The following is an 18,913-nucleotide window of genomic DNA, read 5'->3' as shown; positions in this document are numbered from 1 at the left end:
TGAATGGAGTTAGACTGGGGCCTGTAGAGGGTTCCTCAGGGTGGGCTAAGCACCGATGCACCAGTAATGTGCTTATTGTTAAAATACTCAAGTACAGCTACACGGCGTGGTATAAATCACTAGTACTGCCCCTAGCCTCTCCCCTAGTTATCTCCTCAGCCTCCCACAATCCAGAAGTTAAAGGGTTAATGCTTGGCTCAGTGGGAAGCCTGCAGACCTGCCCCCAGGCTAAGATCAGTGTCCATTCTAATTGGTTCAATGTCCATGACATACCAGTTGTTGAATATCTTGAAATCACTCCAGATGAGATGTTTTAAATTGTAAAGAATATAAGGTAAGGTGAGTCTTCACTTCAGGGGTCACCATGCACTGATGTGCAGGCTGTTCACTGCACAAGTTCCCCTGACGGGGGAGTCAGTGGCAATTCCAGCCTGTGCTCTGTTTGCCAAGCCTCGTGCCCTGGTGTGGGACTGCATCTACCCAGAGGAAAAAAGACTTTCTCTGATGTGTGTAGCGGTGCCATGTGTTGTAGCAGCTGGCTCACTTCAGAAGCTCTTTCAAGCTTTCAGGCCTGAGTGGAGAGGGCCTGACCTAAGATGGGGGCCATATAGGCTTGGAAATCAGAAATAACTGCAAGAAACATTTGGAAGCATCATACAACCCTAAAAAAGAACTGATAGATTCAGATGCAGCGGCTCACGCCTGCAATCCCAGCACTTTGGGAGACCGAGGGGGGCGGATCACTTGAGGTCAGAAGTTCAAGATCAACATGGTGAAGTCCCATATCTACTAAAAATACAAAAATTAGCTGGGTGTGGTGGCGCACACCCGTAGTCCCAGCTACTCAGGAGGCTGAGGCAGGAGAATCGCTTGAACCTGGGAGGTGGAGGTTGCAGTGAGCTGAGATCACTGGACTCCAGCCTGGGTAACAGAGTGAGACTCCATCTCAAACAAAAACAAAAACAAAACAAAACTGATGGTTAGAGGAGATGAGGGGGAGTGAAAATGTAAACCTACTTCCTATCTGAAGCATTGAAAGATTCTGTGATGGTGACAGAAAGAGAGATCAGAAAAAAATTATCAGTTGGAGAAATGATATGATGAATTTTGTTTGCTGCCTACTGGGTGGGAAATTATAGCCAAGTATACAAACAAGATGCCCAAGTAAAACAGAGTGGGAGTGCGGGCAAGGGATCAGGGCTCCAGATGGAGAAGCTGGAGTTCTGCACATTGCAAACCTTGAGGGGCCTCTGAGAGGAGACTGAGGACCCAAAGAGCCCTTGAGAGTAAGAAGGTGGTGAAATAGGGGTGCAGCTTCATATAATGGAAAGCACTTGGGTTTTTGCACCATTAGAATTGGATTTAAGTCTTTCCTTCTACTAACCAGCTGAGAGCCCTTGAAGATATTAACTTCTCTGAGCCTTGGTTTCTTTGAAACTTACCATGATAAGACCAACTTTACAGAGCTGCTAAGAGAATTAAATTAAGTATGTGAACTGCCTAAAAGCAAGTACTCGACACCCGTTACCATCATTAGAAGTATTATTGCTATTATTATCAGCAGAGGGCTGCATCTTAAAAAGCCTTGGTGAGCACCTACAGAGTAGGATAGGAGTGCCTGCAGAGCCAGCCAGGACAGATTAAAGGGATGTATCAGTGGCAAACTTCCCAAGATCTGTCCTAGGATTATGCCCCTTTCTCCTAGAGACAGAATTTAATATATGAATGTAATTTTGATAAATGACATGTAATATGAGCTTAACTGTAAATGAACTAGATCCACCTTCAAGCTGGGTTTGGCAACAGGAGAGATGAAGGCTGGGAAGCAGCGATGCCATAACCATAAAGGCCCTTGATGAAGAAGAAAGATTCAGCAAAGGCCTGAAGGCTTAAGCTGCCTTGGCCAGCTGGAGTCAAGCAGGGGTGGCTGGGAGGAAGCCAGCCCTGTCTTAGGGAGCCAAAGTCAGTCTGGAGGCTCTCAGGAAAGAAGGGTCAAATGTTTCTAGTTATGGAACCAGGAGAAGGCCAAACTTCTGCATCTGCAACTGTGGCACCAGGACTTCCTAGTAGTGCTGTCCAAGACCTGACCAGCCTTAAGATGCCCATGTTGAGTTGAATCTTTGATACTGCCCTGCCCCCATCTCCTGGCTCACGTTTGCTAAAATTAACCAAAAGGAGTCTTCAGCACGTGTGCAGGGCAGGGAGTCAATATCTGTGCCCCTGATACAACTGAGGGAGATGTTACTTCAGAAGAGCTCTAAGGCCAAGACAGTTGGGTCTTTTCACTTCTCCATTCATTCAATATATTCAACACATATTTATTGGTGACTTCTTTTTTTTTTTTTTTTTTTTTTTTTTTTTTGAGACTGAGTCTGGCTCTGTCGCCCAGGCTGGAGTGCGGTGGCCGGATCTCAGCTCACCGCAAGCTCCGCCTCCCGGGTTCACGCCATTCTCCTGCCTCAGCCTCCCGAGTAGCTGGGACCACAGGCGCCCACCACTTCGCCCGGCTAGTTTTTTGTATTTTTTAGTAGAGACGGGGTTTCACCGTGTTAGCCAGGATGGTCTCGATCTCCTGACCTCGTGATCCGCCCGTCTCGGCCTCCCAAAGTGCTGGGATTACAGGCTTGAGCCACCGCGCCCGGCCTATTGGTGACTTCTTAATGCCACGCACTGAGCACGAAGCAGTGAACAACCTCCTGTCTAACCAATATCCAGCCTCTAGCCTCTCCTATCCCCAGCTAAACAGAGTGCTACCTTTCTTCCCTTTAGCACTGTTCCGCAGCCCACGGTTCAAGGGCATCAAAACTTTCCTATGGACTTCAGCCCTAGCCCCCCACTTGCCTATCAGCAGATACCCCAAGCCACTTCCTTTCCTGTGTCACCTCTCACCCACACTTGTCTCTGCACAACTAGCTTAATGTCTCTTTAGTTTAAGCATATCCATCAGCACTATGGCCTAATATATATGATGCCTTACAGTTCATAAAAGACCTGCATTCTTTATATCACAGAACCCTCACCTCTACTCTGAGATAGGTAGGGTAAGAATTATCCACTTCATTTAACCAACTTAGAGTGTTTAGACGAGGAGACCCGGATGGTAACCTGTGCCTCCTCCAATTCTCTAGATTCTGTATTAAAATATTGTTTTATGTATTGCTTATACCTGCCTACTTCCAAAGACAAACGAATACTATATTCATCTCTAATGGGATACTTTAGTCCCCAGTTCTTTTGGATACTGGTGGTTATAATTGAGCTTTCAGAGTACACAGCAGCAATTATCCTTACCCTATGCATACTCCCAAGTCCAATACTTGGCCTGAAACAGTTCCTTCCTTCTCACAAGGAGTTCACTGCACTATCTTCTCTCCTTCTCAAATAAGTTCCTAGAATCTGATCTCCTTTCCTGGGCAAATCTCTATCTATAACTAACCACCTTACACTAAAGTTGGGCAGCATGACTGACATTATGAAGACAGTGTGACCGTCTTCCCCACTGACCACCACACCTTAGAGGGCAAGAGTTTATACCCCAGTGCCTCGTACTGTGAATGACATACACAATAATGAATTAAATTCTTCTGGTTCAATTCTTCCTAAATACCATTCATGATCCCTTCTGCAAAGATTACCCTGCAAAAAATATTTGTTCTTCAGCCCTTCCAAAGTGTTAATATTCATATTCACGTTGCTCTCAGTATTTGTTTAGTTGTCCTAAGTAGTTCTGTCTTGAGTACTTTTGGTTAAACAGGTGATTTAACCAAACTGTAAAGCACTCAGCATGCCTAGTTCCACATTCTGAAAACTGCTTAGTAAAATGTTTTTGATCTTGGTGGTCGGTTGATGGTAGTAAAAGTAAAAGCCATTAGGACTGTAATTAATGAAGATGCTTTATGCAAGTTTTCCCCAAGTGCAAGTGAGAGGACATGTAATCCCATTACCAATACTTGATCTTTCACTCTCGGGAGATTTCCCCACTAATTAGTCTGAAACTATAATTTACCCTATACTTGAAGAAATGTGTCACATGAGAACACTTCTAATTTATTTCTGACCTTCTTTGAATTTACAGGCACATATGCCATTGACCAGCATTCCTCCCAATTGCTATTTTCCTGCCACCAAAAAAAAAAAAAAGAAGAAGAAGAAAAGAAAAAAAGGTAAGGATTTGTCTAAGACTTGAGAAGGGAAGGCAAGCTCAGAATACATGTCCTAGCACTTCTCTTGTCTAAAGGTTTTGTCCAACTGTCCTACTCTGGTTTCTCAAGCCATCCCTCTAACAACCAATAAGCTTTCTTTTACATTTTCAGGACTTTGAAATGAACAAAGAAATGTAAGCAGAAGTGATGTCTGTCATACCTGGGTGGAAACTTTAAAAGTTAATCCACAGCTTGTTCCATACCCTCTCCCTTCTGCCATAGCAAGGAGAAAGTTCCAGATGGTGGCTAGTCAATAAGCCTGGGTACCCAAGTGAGAACAGCATGTAGCACATCCCCCAACCAAATCATGATGGACATGGAGAGCAAGAAAGAAAGAAACTTTGCTGTTTGAAGACACTAAGACTTGGGGGTTGTTACTGAAGCATAACTTGGCCCATCCTGATGGATATAATCATCCTACGTTATGGAAACCCTATCCCAGACTTAAATAAGTTATATTTTGCCATTGCCCCCTGTATTTTCTCCTAGAAGCCTACCTGCACAGTTGACCTCAGTGGGCAGCCTTTCCGGTCCTTAAAGATTTCATGGCACCTTATTCCTAGAATTCCGTCTCCAAAATAATCTACTCACAACATTCCACTCCTGGGGAAAGCCACTCCATTTCTCCTTTTCCAAAAGTCCAGCAAAAGTCCCCACTGGAGTTTGATGGAAAGGTGTGTAATCTATCACACATCCTATATTGTTCCCTTTTTCCAGCTCCCAGCCCTGAAGGATGCAGGGCCCGGCGGGGCCCCCTGGCCACTGAGGGAACAGGAGTCACCCAGTCGCGATGTTCTGACAGCTTGTCACATTATTTTTCCCTGTGGGGGCTCTGCTCCCTCCATCTAACCTTCTTCTCTGTCCCCTGAGACCAGAGGCCTCTATACAAGGCCTCCGAGGCAAAGCAAAGCAAGATTGATGCCCTACGAATGGCCATGCCCGGGAGGGCTCGCGGTTCAATGCATAGAGCAGCCCATTCTTCCCCATTTCAGGTTCCCACACTGGACACCAAAGCAGGAGCTCAGAGCCAGGGCAGCAAGAATTCAACCTTTGTTCATCCTCCAAACACAAATGATCCACCACATTCCCCAATCTCTCCAACACAGGCCCTCGCACCTCGCCTACTCAAAATCTTTCTGAAGGTGTCCCAGGCCCTTTGGACAGAGGAGCTGGAATCAAAAGGTGATTCAAAAAGTTTAATTGTAGCATGAAAAAAAAAACCCCACTCATTTAAATATTGGCCAAGGAGAAACCCATCTCCCATTCCCACACCGACCAATGCACCTTCCTCCCCACTTGCCCCATTAAAGCAAGTGGTGTTTGAGGGCTATAGGCTGGGTAATTCTGCTACGGAATCATCAATGAGCATGAATATCAATGGTTTACTTGCATCCCCAGTCCCCTGAATGTGCAGGTAAAAGCTTCCTAAAGGCTCAGAACTAAGAGCAGGGCTCTGGGACCTCCAGGGGCTGTCAGGCAATACATATAAAAATGATTTCATCTAAATTCCCTGAGAGGTTTCATAGACCAAAGCACCTCTGAAGGACAAAGAGACAACTGTAAAATTACCCGAAAATAAATGCTTCTAAAATGGTTGGAAGAAATCCAGGGTAAGGGGAATTCGAGGGCCAATAACTAATCCATCAGCTCTTTTTTTTTTTTTTAATCCCACATCTGGATTTTTTTTTCCAAGGCCATAGCCTGTCACCATGCAGTTTATCAGCTGTCACTCCATCTCGATTCTAAGTGACGTGAGATCAATGGTGTAAAACTGCTCTCAGATCTATAGAGAAATTTATAACACCAGGCTCCACCGTGTCCTGGCTGGGCCTGGGTCCCAGGGTTCTGAGGCAGAGGCTGCCATGCAGACTTCATTTCCATTTCAAAAGTGGATTGTGACCCACTTAAAGCAAGTGAGTTCAAGCTGTCAGATGCAAAGGAAAACCCAAGTCAGAAGTCTTCTGCACTTACAGAACAATGACTTTGAGGGGGAAGAAAAAGACTAGCCAATGATTAAAATTCTCTCTGCCTAGAAAAGGCTTTAGCGACCTGCCTTAATTTCTTTTAAGTCATGTGGGATTTATTAATAACCCTAAATTTGTAGCAACATGTTTTAGGCTCTGAGACCAATTAATCCATCCAGTTTATGGAACTATGGAACTCCTGCATGTAGTTTAGGCACAGAGTTGTGGTCTTCACTGCAGGTTTGCTTCATTACCCCCAACCTCTTTTTCCCCCAGGAACTCTGTAATCTCTTCTAATTCTGCCTCAAAGTGCCCAAGCACCATAAATAAGGTCGTAGGAACCCAGGCCACATCCCATATCCCACACCCTCCAGCCAAAAGGCTCCAGGGAAATTTTAAATTTCTCCCTCAAACACAGTGAATCCTTGGGGTGATAAGGGAAACACCCCTGGGCCATGGACAGCTGTAGAACATCCCACTTCTACCCCACCATCATTTGTCAAGGACAAATGTCCAACAGAAGATACACCGAGGTGCCACTGGATTTGCTCGTGGATGAACCCAGAGAAGCCTCAACTTGCGAGAAAAAGTAAATCCTCTCTCCTACCACTGTCCACCTGCATTCTTCTTGAAACTAAACTCAAGAGAAGGCTCCCAGGAGGAACTGCATTCTCCAGAGGACTGGTGATGGCTGGAGAACACCAACCAGCAACTCCTACACTGCTTGCTTCAGCTCCTGGTTGGAGGGAGATGGGACTCATAGTAGGAAACACAGTCCTCAGGCTCAGCCCATAGACGAACAAGTGTCATCAGAGTGCACTCTTCTCTCCCCTTAGTCTCTTGGGATTTGGCCTTACCGGTCACTGACTAGTCACTCTTCCCTAAACAGTTACTTGAGAGAATTACCCTTGGCCTTCCTTCCAGGTCAAAGTTCCACCAGCGCAGGCTTCTTTCTCCACTTCCCTTTTCCTGCACCTGATTTTCTTTCACTTTACTCTGGTGAGCCTATTTATGTCGGGGTGACATCCTTCAACACTCTCCATTGCCTTAAGGGTAAAACCCAAATGCCTTAACAAGATACACAAAGCACCCACCTGTTCACCCCGGCTTTCATCACCTGTCTGTACTCACTAGGTCCTTTCATAGAGCCTTACACCCCAGCTCTGAGACCTTTGTGTCACTTGCTGTTCCTCCTGCAAGAAATGCTTTTTTCATCTCCACCCCTGCCTTCTCCCTTTCTACCCCTAGTTAATTTCTCTTCATCCTTCAAAACTCAACTCAGATATCACCCAAAAGCTTTCCCTGAGTACTCCCATTTCCCAGCACAACTGGGCCTCCCTCCTCTGGGCCCATACGATCAGGCAGAACATACCTGTAGCCCTGTTCTTAGGCCCTGCGCCACATGTCCAGGTATTCCTCTTCCTCAAGAAGCCACCTGTGATCAGCAGCGGTGTGGGCCTTCCTTACAGCACTTCTCACATGCATTCGCTGTCTGATTACTCTTCTATCTCCCCATCCTCAGGGCTGGCGGGATCTAGCTTTCTATTTCAGAACAGTCTTACATTTATAGAAAAATTGTAGTGCTGGTCCAGAGAGTTCCCATAACCCCACGTCCCCTGTCATTAACATCTTACTCTGGCACTTTTGTTACAATTAATAGCTAATATTGTTATTATCTAAAGCCCACATTTTATTCAGATTTCCTTTGTTATTCTCTGAAGTCTTTTTTCTGTGCCACAATACCACATTACATTTAGTCATCATGTCTCTTTAAGCTCTTGCTGTGGCAGTTTCTCAGATTTTCCTTGTTTTTGATTATTTTGATAGTTTTCAGGCATACCGGTCAGTTTTTGCAAAATGTCATCTTTCAGTTTGGTTTTATCTGATGTTTTTCTCATTATGAGACTGAAGTGCTGTGGTCTTGAGGAAGATCACAGAGATAAAGTGCCATTTTCATCACATCAGACCTAGGGTGCATACTATCAACATGACCTATCACTGTTGATATTGACCTTGAGCACCTGACCAAGGGAGTGTTTGACAGCTTTCTCCATGTAAAGTTAGTCTTTTTCTCTCCACTCCATACTGTATTCTTTGGAAGAAAGTCACAATCCACATAGTCCATACTTAGAGAGTGGGAAATTATGATCCACTTTTATGTGGGCACAGAATCTACTACGTAAGTTCTTCAATGGTCTTCCCTGTGGTAGAATTGTCTCCTTTCCCATTTATTTATTTGATCATTTATTTGTATCAGTATGGATACTTTATTTTTTAATCTCTGTTTCCACAGCATTTATCACAAAGTCTGGAACTTAGTAAGTTCTCAATAATGTTGGTTGAGAGAATGAAGGTATTATGGACTGACCTCCGAAAATCCGTAAGTTAAAGGTCTAACTCCTAGGACAACAGACTGACTGTATTTAGAAACAGAGCCTTTAAACAGATAATTAAGATTAAATGAGATCATAAGGGTGGACTCTAATCCAGTACGACTGGTGTCCCTTTAAGAAAAGGAAGAGATACCGGGGGCTCAGCACACAGGGAAAAGGCCATATGAGGACACAGAGAGAAGGCGGCCATCTGCAAGCCAAGAAGAGAGGTCTCAGGAGAAATCAACCCTGTGGCACCTCGATCTTGGACTTCGTGTCTCCAGAACTGTGAGAAAATAAATTGTTGTTGTTTAAATCACCCAGTATATGGCATTTGGTTACGGCAGCTCTAGCAGAGTAATAGAGGGGTCAAACACTTTTTGTACCTTGGCTCAGTATAAGTCAGCAGGAGGTCACCTGCTGCTTCTAGGCATTCCAGGAGGGAAAGTCCCTTGAAATATTCTGCTCCTCCAGAATTATGGGCTCCTGTCCATTAAATATCTGTATCTGTAGGTGGCTTCAGTTAGAATACATGGCTTTTATAGAAATGACTAGAAAAAAAAAAAAAACTCTACTGAGAACTCCTTTTTGTCAACATCTGATCTCAACTAGCGAGTAAGGTACCAAAAGGTTTTGAAATGACATGAGGGCATGAAAATTCCTGGAACCCTCAGGTGACCACTGTCTCTTTCCTCTGGGATCTATATACCTACAACAATACCTATTATTTCCAGAGAGGAATCAGGGAATTGGGGAGACAGTTGTCACTAAAGCAAAGAAGCAGACAGGAAATGGGAGAGTTATTTTTCTTTCTGAACAAATCCCTTGCCTATAAAATAAGAGGTTTAGATTACATAGTCTTTGATGTTTCTTCCCTGTGCTTTAAAGAGAAATAAAAACTAACATGTGTTCCTAAGCACCTGATATTATATCATCTTACACAGTCTTCAAAACAACCTTGCAAATACCCATTTTGCTGATAAGGGAACTAAGTAAGATATAGAGAGAGGCCAGGCGTGGTGGCTCACGCCTGTAATCCCAGCACTTTGGGAGGCTGAGGCACGATGATCACTTGAGGTCACGAGTTCGAGACCAGCCTAGCCAACATGGTGAAACCCTGTCTCTACCAAAAAATACAAAAATTAGCTGGGTGTGTGTGGTGTTGCACGCCTGTAATCTCAGTTACTCAGGGGGCTGAGGCATGAGAATTGCTTGAGCCCAGAAGGCGGAGATTGCCGTGAGCGGAGATCACGCCAGGGCACTCCAGCCTGGGCGACAGAGCAAGACTCCGTCTCAAAAAACAAACAAACAAAAAAACCACACAGAGAGAAAATAATTTGCATGGGTCACACAGCCAATCAGTGTAATGATCAGATTTGAATCCAAGCAGGATGATTCCAGATCCTGCAGTCAACAGGTGTGTTCTGCTTCTTATCAGGTAAAGTAGGTCTCTCAGAGTGTCCTGACACACGGAACACACAAAATGAAGAGTGGCCCAAGATCTGGAAATGATCCAGGGTTTGTGAGCATCTGGCACTGGAATCGATCCAAAATCAATGTTTAAATAACAGTTACCTTCACCCCCAAATTGTCTCATTGTCTGACTGCTGAATTTGAATCAGGGCTATGGAGAATGCTGCTTTGTGGTTTACTATACAGTTTAAAAGTCACCATGCCAGTACTGACGGCCCAAAAACCACACACAGAGAGAGAGAGAACTTAAAGAGTAAGCATTTGGAGCGTAGAAAACCGCTTGGTTGCATTTCTAGAGCATCAACCCCAGAAAACCCAGAGGCTTCAGAATTCGATGAGATTTTTGCAAAATGTGTTTTCACTACAAAAATGAATTAGATGCCCCGAAGAGCTTCCTCTGTTCTTTGCTTGACCGAACACTTGCTGCAAGCTTCCCTGAGGGGTTTACCCAATGTTGGGTCTGTAGGAGGAAAAACCAGGGCCCTGGGCTTATTTTTAAAGAAAAAAAAAAAAAGTAAAAGGTTAAAAAATAACCCCTCTCTTCATCCATCCTTAGAATTACACTTTCCAGTGAAGTCTAGTTCCCTTTCCTGGTAGATATAATCCTAATTAAAAATAAATTACATGCTGTATAGAACTTGAAATGGACAAGATAATCCTATTACATATGAGAATATATCCTGATTTTCTTTCCCTCTAAACTGTGGGAGATATCAGATCAGCCTGAGCCCCCCATTGTCGTCTCTTTGAAAACTTTCCTAGAGCCCTAATCCGTCACGTGACGCCCGTGTCAATCTCGGTGTTTGCACGCGAGTTTCACAATGCCGGCATTAGGCTCGGTAGCAGAAACCCAGCTTTGCGAAGCCTGCAACATTTGCATTCCGAGAAAACGCCGGCCATTGTGGAGCTGTGTTTGTTCTCAAGATTGCGAGACAGTTGCCGGTGAAGTTGCTAAAACCCAGAGAAAGGGGCTCCTTTGAGCCTGCCCAGACCTTTTGGTATGATAACAAGGCGATTCGGGCGGCTTTTGTGAGGCCTGATCAGCGCCGGGGCAGGCGAACTCCCCTCCCTTTCCCCTACTTCTCTCCCCGGCCACCTCCCTGGACATATTTTCCTTCCCGGGGAGTTGCTGCGGACGTTGATGCGCTATTTTAAATCGTATTTCCATAATCGAGCGGCTGCCGCGGCCGGCCCGGAGCTCATGGTGCTCGCGTGCCTTCACACCTCCACCGCCGGCACGGAAAGACCTGTGCACACCAGTGGCGGTTGGAGACTCGCGGCTCCCTTCCCGGCTCCCCGGCTCCCGGCTCTCAGCCTCCCGGCGCCGCCGCCGTCGTGGCTACTTCCGAGCGACGAGGACCTGGCCGCGGAAAAAATGCTTTGGACCTGCTACCAGCCACCCTACACCCCTCCTCTCGCCTCCTGGCTTTCGCCTGCCTCTGCTCCCCTTTCCTTTTCCCACTTTCAGGCACTCCTTGGTTTATTTCAGCCTTGACAATGAGCATGCTGACGCGGAAGCGCTTTGAGTAGAAATTGCAAGTAGTTCCGAATCTCTGGCCAAGCAAAAAACCCAAACTTAGCGCGTGGCGGGGATCCCGAGTCCAGCCCAGAACTGCCGGGTGCGGGGGCGCAGGGGGCGCTGGCGTGAGGTCCGGGTCCCAGCCACTCGCGGCCGGGCTGTGCTCGCGGGAATCGCTGAAATCCCTTCCTCTGGGACTCCAACCCCATTGCCTACCACTTTCCCCACCTTCCGAGTCCTCTGCCCAGCAGCAGCCGCGCCACCCTGGCCTGAACTTCCCTAGTTACGCCAGCGGAAGCGCCGAGGCCGCTGTCCACCAGCCAAGTTCTGAACCTGTTCCCGTCTGGGTCTCCGGGGGAAGAGGGGTGAGGAAAGATGACGTTAGCCTAGGGGCGCTAAAGGTCACCAGCCAGCCCCAGGCTGCGGTGGGAGTGTTGCGGGGCTCGGAAGGAAATAGAAAGTTCCTTCGGCTGCGTGTGTTCCCCAAGGAATATCTCTTGGAGGGGACAGGGGGAGGGCAAGACAATAAATCGCACTTGGGAGGTGGAAGAAAGCGGAAGAAAGGACTGCGGTTTGGGTTCCTGTAGGGGGCGCTCCTCCTTGCACGTCCCCGCGCGGCTGCAGATGCCTGGCCTTATTGCTTTTAGCGTTCCCAAGGCTACAAGGTGGAAGAGGTGGAGAAGGGAACCCAGAGACACACCGCTCTGAGGAAGCCTCCAGTCACCATCCCCTTCCCCAGTCTCATAACAGCTTTTATTTATGGATGGCTGGGGCTGCATGTTCTGCTGACAGTTCCAAGCACCTCTCTCATCCCCACCACCCAGCTCCCGGCTTGGTCTCCCTACTCCAGGGAAAACTCCTGACCCTCTTCTGAAAAGACCCCCAAAACACACTCCCTCGACTTTGAGGGAAAAGAAAATATGGATAGGACGCTGACAGCAGGACCAAAATTCGGGATTCTGAAGAATGTTTACTGAATGCAATCTGCTTACCAAACCTATCGCCTAAAAAGCAAAATTTCTTCCAGTGTGTGGCTTCTGTTTTTTACCTTTCCTCCTTCGTGTGTATTTGCATAGCCTGCTCAATAAAGCCCTTCGGTAAGCATCATTAAGAATCCATCTTATTCCAGATCCGAGCTCCATCTCCCTGGCCTTCAGGGATGGGAAGGGGCTATCTGTGGGGCAGCGCAGCGCCTGGCCAGCCTCAGGATTCGCCCAGCCCAGATTTTGGCAGTGCCGAAGCTCCACACTTTCCTAGGCAGATGGTTAAGTTCCCCCCACGTTCCTGCCAGGATTCAATGTCACGCTGTGATTTTGTTCTTCTGGAACCGGACGAGTGTTGCTTCCCAGAGTGGCCCTATTAGAACAGAAAGAAAATCCTCTAAATAGGCGGAACAAGGCATCAGGAGGAAAAACTTCTCTAAATGCTCTTTAATACGAGCCGGCTATTGTGTGAAATTCAGCGCCCATCACCGTTTAGCCGGAGAGTTATGGCAGTGATTGGGGATGAATAGAGGAACATAATGGATACATGTGGCGTTTGCTCATTATATTCAAGTTAGCCCAACTCCGTTGTGGAAACTGTTCAACTTTCTCTCCCCTTAGCTTGTCACAGTGAAATAATACAGACATTGGGGCCTCCAATGGGATCGCCTGCCACACCATTCTATTTCCACAGCTAACGAGGGCTTCATAAGCCTTTGATACAGTCTGATCTTTGAAACCTTTCCAAATCTCCTCAAGCTTATGCTAAATCCTATTTGGAACTTTTTTTTTCCTTGCCTGCTAGCGCCCAAGGCTTAAGAAAGCCATTTGGACAGTGACATGCATACTAACATATCGCGGGGCTCTTTTCTGAAAGGGAAGTGGCAGCTCTGATCACCGGGGCTCACACGAGCAAAACACAATTGCGTACACAAATTTGAATAAAATCAATTTTCCCTTATCCTTCAGGCTTCTTAATCGAGAGGCTATTCCAGGCACTGTAGGAAGCTAGGAGAGAAGGAAAGCAGAGTCTCACTCAGCAGAGCAAGTCTGTGGGTAGGGGGCTGCAAGGGTTTGGAAGCCTCAGAGGTGCAAAATGCAGAGTGTGTGTGTTGGCAGGGGCTGGGGGAAGGGGGATTCTGGAGTCGCTGGGGTGAAATCCCAGCGTGTTCACACTTAGTTCTAGCCGCGGCACGGAGGGATACAGGCGACAATTAACAATCATCCGCTCCTTTTACTCCTGAGCCCTGTGCCAACTCCTCTACATGCAGGGTGTTGACAAGAAAAGGGAGAGAAAGCAAAAGGAGTTAAACAAAGGAAAGATTCCCTAATTTTCCTTTCTTGTTTTCCCCTCTAAGCCTTTCCACATTAAAGGGATTGTCAGAGGCAGGCGGAGGAGCGACGCGAGGGGGAGGCGGCCATTGGCTGCCCGGCTCGGGTGATTAGCATATCGGCGGCTATAAAGGCAAAGGCGTCGCGAGGCGGCGCAGCTTCTGTGAGGGAGGGAAAGGCGCAGGGTGAGGGCGGGTCCGCGCGTCCTCAGAGCCGGCTGCAGGCGCGGAGCTGCTACCCGCAGACTTCTCCCGCACAGGGCTCTCAAAGAGCGTGATTCCGAGAGCCTGAGACTCACGCCCGACCTGGAAACCAGAGAAGACTCCCTTCCTTAGCCTTTCGGATCGCAATTAAGGCTGGAGGCATGAGTCTTGTGAGGCGCTGGGGCAGCCCCTGCCTTTTCCCCTTGCAGCTCTTCAGCCTCTGCTGGGTGCTCTCAGTGGCCCAGAGCAAAACAGTCAGATACAGCACCTTCGAGGAGGATGCCCCCGGCACGGTCATCGGGACCCTGGCAGAGGACCTGCATATGAAAGTATCGGGTGACACAAGCTTCCGCCTGATGAAGCAATTCAACAGCTCTCTGCTCCGGGTGCGCGAAGGCGACGGGCAGCTGACCGTCGGGGACGCCGGCCTGGACCGCGAGCGGCTGTGTGGCCAGGCCCCGCAGTGCGTGCTGGCCTTCGATGTGGTCAGCTTCTCGCAGGAGCAGTTCCGGCTGGTGCACGTGGAGGTGGAGGTGAGGGACGTCAACGACCACGCACCGCGCTTCCCCCGGGCCCAGATCCCGGTGGAGGTGTCCGAGGGTGCGGCCGTGGGCACGCGCATCCCCTTGGAGGTGCCGGTGGACGAAGACGTGGGCGCCAACGGGCTGCAGAGCGTGCGACTGGCCGAGCCGCACAGCCCCTTTCGGGTGGAGCTGCAGACGCGAGCGGACGGCGCTCAGTGCGCGGACCTGGTGCTGCTGCAGGAGCTGGACCGCGAGAGCCAGGCCGCCTACAGCCTGGAGCTGGTAGCCCAGGACGGCGGCCGCCCGCCGCGCTCCGCCACGGCTGCCCTCAGCGTACGCGTCCTGGATGCCAATGACCACAGCCCGGCCTTCCCGCAGGGCGCCGTGGCCGAAGTGGAACTGGCGGAAGACGCGCCCGTGGGCTCCCTGCTTCTCGATCTAGACGCGGCCGACCCCGACGAGGGCCCTAACGGCGACGTGGTGTTCGCTTTTGGCGCTCGCACCCCGCCGGAGGCGCGCCGCCTCTTTCGGCTTGACCCGCGAACGGGCCGTCTCACCCTGGCCGGGCCCGTGGACTACGAGCGTCAGGACACCTACGAGCTGGACGTGCGGGCGCAGGACCGCGGACCCGGGCCCCGCGCTGCCACCTGCAAGGTCATCGTGCGCATCCGCGACGTCAATGACAACGCACCCGACATCGCCATCACCCCGCTGGCCGCCCCAGGCGCGCCGGCCGCCTCGCCCTTCGCCGCTGCTGCCGCCGCCGCTGCGCTCGGGGGAGCGGACGCTAGCTCGCCGGCGGGAGCCGGGACGCCCGAGGCTGGCGCCACTTCGCTGGTGCCGGAGGGGGCGGCGCGCGAGAGCCTGGTGGCCCTGGTCAGCACCTCGGACAGGGACTCGGGCGCCAACGGGCAGGTGCGCTGCGCCCTCTATGGGCACGAGCACTTCCGGCTTCAGCCGGCCTACGCGGGCAGCTACCTGGTGGTGACCGCGGCGTCGCTGGACCGCGAGCGCATCGCCGAGTACAACTTGACGCTGGTGGCCGAGGATCGCGGCGCGCCCCCTCTGCGCACCGTGCGGCCCTACACGGTGCGCGTGGGCGACGAGAACGACAACGCGCCGCTCTTCACGCGGCCGGTCTATGAAGTGTCAGTGCGCGAGAACAACCCGCCCGGCGCCTACCTGGCCACAGTGGCCGCCCGGGACCGGGACCTGGGCCGCAACGGCCAGGTCACCTACCGGCTGCTGGAGGCTGAGGTGGGCCGCGCCGGGGGTGCCGTGTCCACTTATGTCTCGGTGGACCCAGCTACCGGAGCCATCTACGCGCTGCGCAGCTTCGACTATGAGACGCTGCGCCAACTCGACGTTCGCATCCAAGCTAGCGACGGCGGCTCCCCTCAGCTTTCCAGCAGCGCCCTAGTGCAAGTGCGCGTGCTGGACCAGAACGACCATGCGCCGGTCCTGGTGCACCCGGCGCCAGCCAATGGCTCCCTAGAAGTGGCGGTGCCTGGGCGCACCGCAAAGGACACTGCCGTGGCCCGTGTGCAGGCCCGGGATGCAGACGAAGGGGCCAACGGGGAGCTGGCGTTCGAGCTGCAGCAGCAGGAGCCGCGCGAAGCCTTCGCCATCGGCCGCCGCACGGGGGAGATAGTGCTCACAAGCGACCTCTCGCAGGAGCCACCCGGCCGCGTGTTCAGGGCGCTACTGGTCATATCCGACGGCGGCCGTCCCCCTCTCACCACCACCGCAACTGTCAGCTTCGTGGTAACAGCAGGGGGCGGGCGTGGGCCGGCTGCGCCTGCCAGCGCAGGAAGCCCGGAGCGTTCCCGCCCGCCTGGCTCTCGGCTCGGGGCGTCCGGGTCAGCGCTGCAATGGGACACGCCGCTGATCGTCATCATCGTGCTGGCCGGGAGCTGCACGCTGCTGCTGGCCGCCATCATCGCCATCGCCACCACTTGCAACCGCCGCAAGAAGGAGGTGCGCAAAGGGGGGGCCCTCCGGGAAGAGCGGCCCGGGGCGGCGGGCGGCGGAGCCTCGGCTCCCGGCTCCCCGGAGGAGGCCGCCCGGGGAGCCGGGCCCAGGCCCAACATGTTCGACGTGCTCACCTTCCCTGGCACCGGCAAAGCGCCCTTTGGCAGCCCCGCGGCGGACGCGCCTCCGCCTGCGGTCGCCGCGGCCGAAGTGCCGGGCTCAGAGGGCGGCAGCGCCACTGGGGAAAGCGCCTGTCACTTCGAGGGGCAGCAGCGGCTCCGCGGTGCGCACGCCGAGGTGAGGCCTTCCTTCGGCTGGGCGCCCCCCTCCGTGCTCCGCGGACAGGCTGGGGGAAGGGAGACTGGAGGGGTAGGGTGGGCGCATGCAGGTAGACACTTAACCTGTTGCACCTGTTTTTTGTTTGTTTGTTTCTTGTCCAACCCTCCCCCCACCCCCATTCCCCTATTCCCTGCTGCAGCCCTACAGTGCCTCCCCGGGTTTTGGAAAGGAGCCGGCGCCCCCCGTGGCGGTGTGGAAAGGACATTCATTCAACACCATCTCCGGCAGAGAAGCAGAGAAGTTCAGCGGCAAAGACAGCGGTAAAGGGGACAGTGATTTCAACGACAGCGATTCCGACATCAGCGGGGACGCTCTGAAAAAGGATCTCATCAACCACATGCAGAGTGGTGAGGACTCTTATTTCCCGCCAAATTCGACATTCCTCGCTTCCCTCCCCTTCACTACTGCTTGCCTCCTGTCAATCTCGGTTCCCAGCCTCCTTCCCTCTTCCCCACTTTTTCTCACTCCTCCAGTTGCGGAACCTGGCCTGCCTCACACAGTGAATTTCAAAATGCCAAGTAGAGGCAACTCCAGCTCTTGAATAAAGCACACCCTCATCCTGTTAGGCAGCAGCGTGGGTGATGCTAGCCATTAAAAAGGGGGTTCTGCTTATCAATTTATTTTTCACTTCCAGCTGAAGAAGCTGGACCAGCTTTGCATTAAGATGGCTTTACAGGAAGCAATGTGCCTTCGATTCTTGAGACACAGTGTATATCTTTATGTGCACAGCCTTTCCTTTCAGCTGCCCTGACCCAGGCTGACATTCTGAAGATGGAAGCCTGGGTATGTATAATCTCAGGAATAATCGTCATGCTGTTTCCTTTTCCCTTTTGTGTTAGGACTGTGGGCGTGCACCGCTGAGTGTAAGATCCTGGGCCACTCTGACCGCTGCTGGAGCCCATCCTGCAGCGGGCCCAACACACATCCCTCGCCTCACCCACCAGCCCAGATGTCAACCTTCTGTAAGAGCACGTCCCTGCCTCGGGATCCTCTGCGCAGGGACAATTACTACCAGGCCCAGCTGCCCAAGACAGTGGGGCTGCAGAGCGTCTATGAGAAAGTACTGCACAGAGACTATGACAGGACAGTCACTCTGCTCTCCCCTCCCCGTCCAGGGAGGCTCCCAGACCTGCAGGAGATTGGGGTACCCCTCTACCAGTCCCCTCCTGGCAGGTACCTGTCCCCGAAGAAGGGAGCCAATGAAAATGTGTAATCCCATGCTGCATGTCTTCACACCTATACAGGTCACTCCGAGAAGCCCCTAAGTTATTGACCGGTTTCAGTGTTGTATATATAAATATGCAAGATGTGCCTTAAAATGAAGTTGTTGGAAGCTATTTCCAATCACATTGGTACTGTTTGGTATTTGCAAACAAAAATGTAGTTAATGTAATTTTTATGAAATGTGTGCAGTATTTAATTTTTTTATCATGCTATTGACTTTAATTTCACTTGCGGCTTGCCATTTTCTTAGTGTTTTTAACTTGTACATTGTGTAATGTAATGTTTGTATATAATGAAATTTTGTTATATTTTTATATAATAAAAGCTAAAGTGGAAGTTATTGCCAAAGGAACTGTCTGTAAGACAAAAAACAAAACATGTTGGAATCACTTAATTGAAATTTATCTTTCACCTGAAACAACCTAGTGTTTGAGAAATTTTGCCTTGCCAAGTATAACTTGTATATCTTGACTCTGTGGTAGATTTCAAGTTCAATGTTATTTAATTACATTTGGTTTTCTGTAAACCGTGTCACTTATAAGCACAGTAATAAAAGATTTGTCATGTGTTTGAAGAATCTGCTAATTGCTTTTCATGAAGTTGCCTATAGTCAGACATCCACAAATAATATGAGTATCAGAATGAAACCTTTCAAGTGCTCACTATCTGGGCATTATTAATGTTCATGACAATATTAAACCTGTGGGATTTCAAGTATTGCAAAATGTCACCCAAGTATTAAAAATGTGTGTTGATTTCATAAATTATAAGCATCTCCATATGCATTGGTCTATAAAATTCCTGCTC

At 50.1% G+C, this 18,913-nt stretch overlaps 1 protein-coding gene across 2 annotated transcripts; it reads left to right on the top strand.

Moving 5' to 3' along the window:
• The first annotated feature begins 14,003 nt into the window (after positions 1-14,003).
• LOC112610914 (protocadherin-8) lies at positions 14,004-18,683 on the top strand. 2 transcript variants are annotated; one of them, XM_025364545.1, is made up of 3 exons: positions 14,004-16,549; positions 17,022-17,229; positions 17,722-18,683. In XM_025364545.1, the coding sequence occupies exons 1-3, from the start codon at positions 14,210-14,212 to the stop codon at positions 18,093-18,095; spliced, it is 2,922 nt and encodes a 973-aa protein (XP_025220330.1). In that variant the 5' UTR covers positions 14,004-14,209; the 3' UTR covers positions 18,096-18,683. The 2 variants fall into 2 exon arrangements, with proteins under 2 accessions (XP_025220330.1, XP_025220329.1); XM_025364544.1 differs by having other exon boundaries at positions 14,004-16,840.
• Positions 18,684-18,913: the final 230 nt, after the last annotated feature.

The sequence above is a fragment of the Theropithecus gelada genome, chromosome 17 (genome assembly GCF_003255815.1).
Source record: "Theropithecus gelada isolate Dixy chromosome 17, Tgel_1.0, whole genome shotgun sequence".
NCBI classification, from domain to species: domain Eukaryota; kingdom Metazoa; phylum Chordata; class Mammalia; order Primates; family Cercopithecidae; genus Theropithecus; species Theropithecus gelada.
The sequence above is the reverse complement of the archived record's forward strand: the minus strand, read 5'-3'. Positions and strand labels throughout refer to the sequence as shown.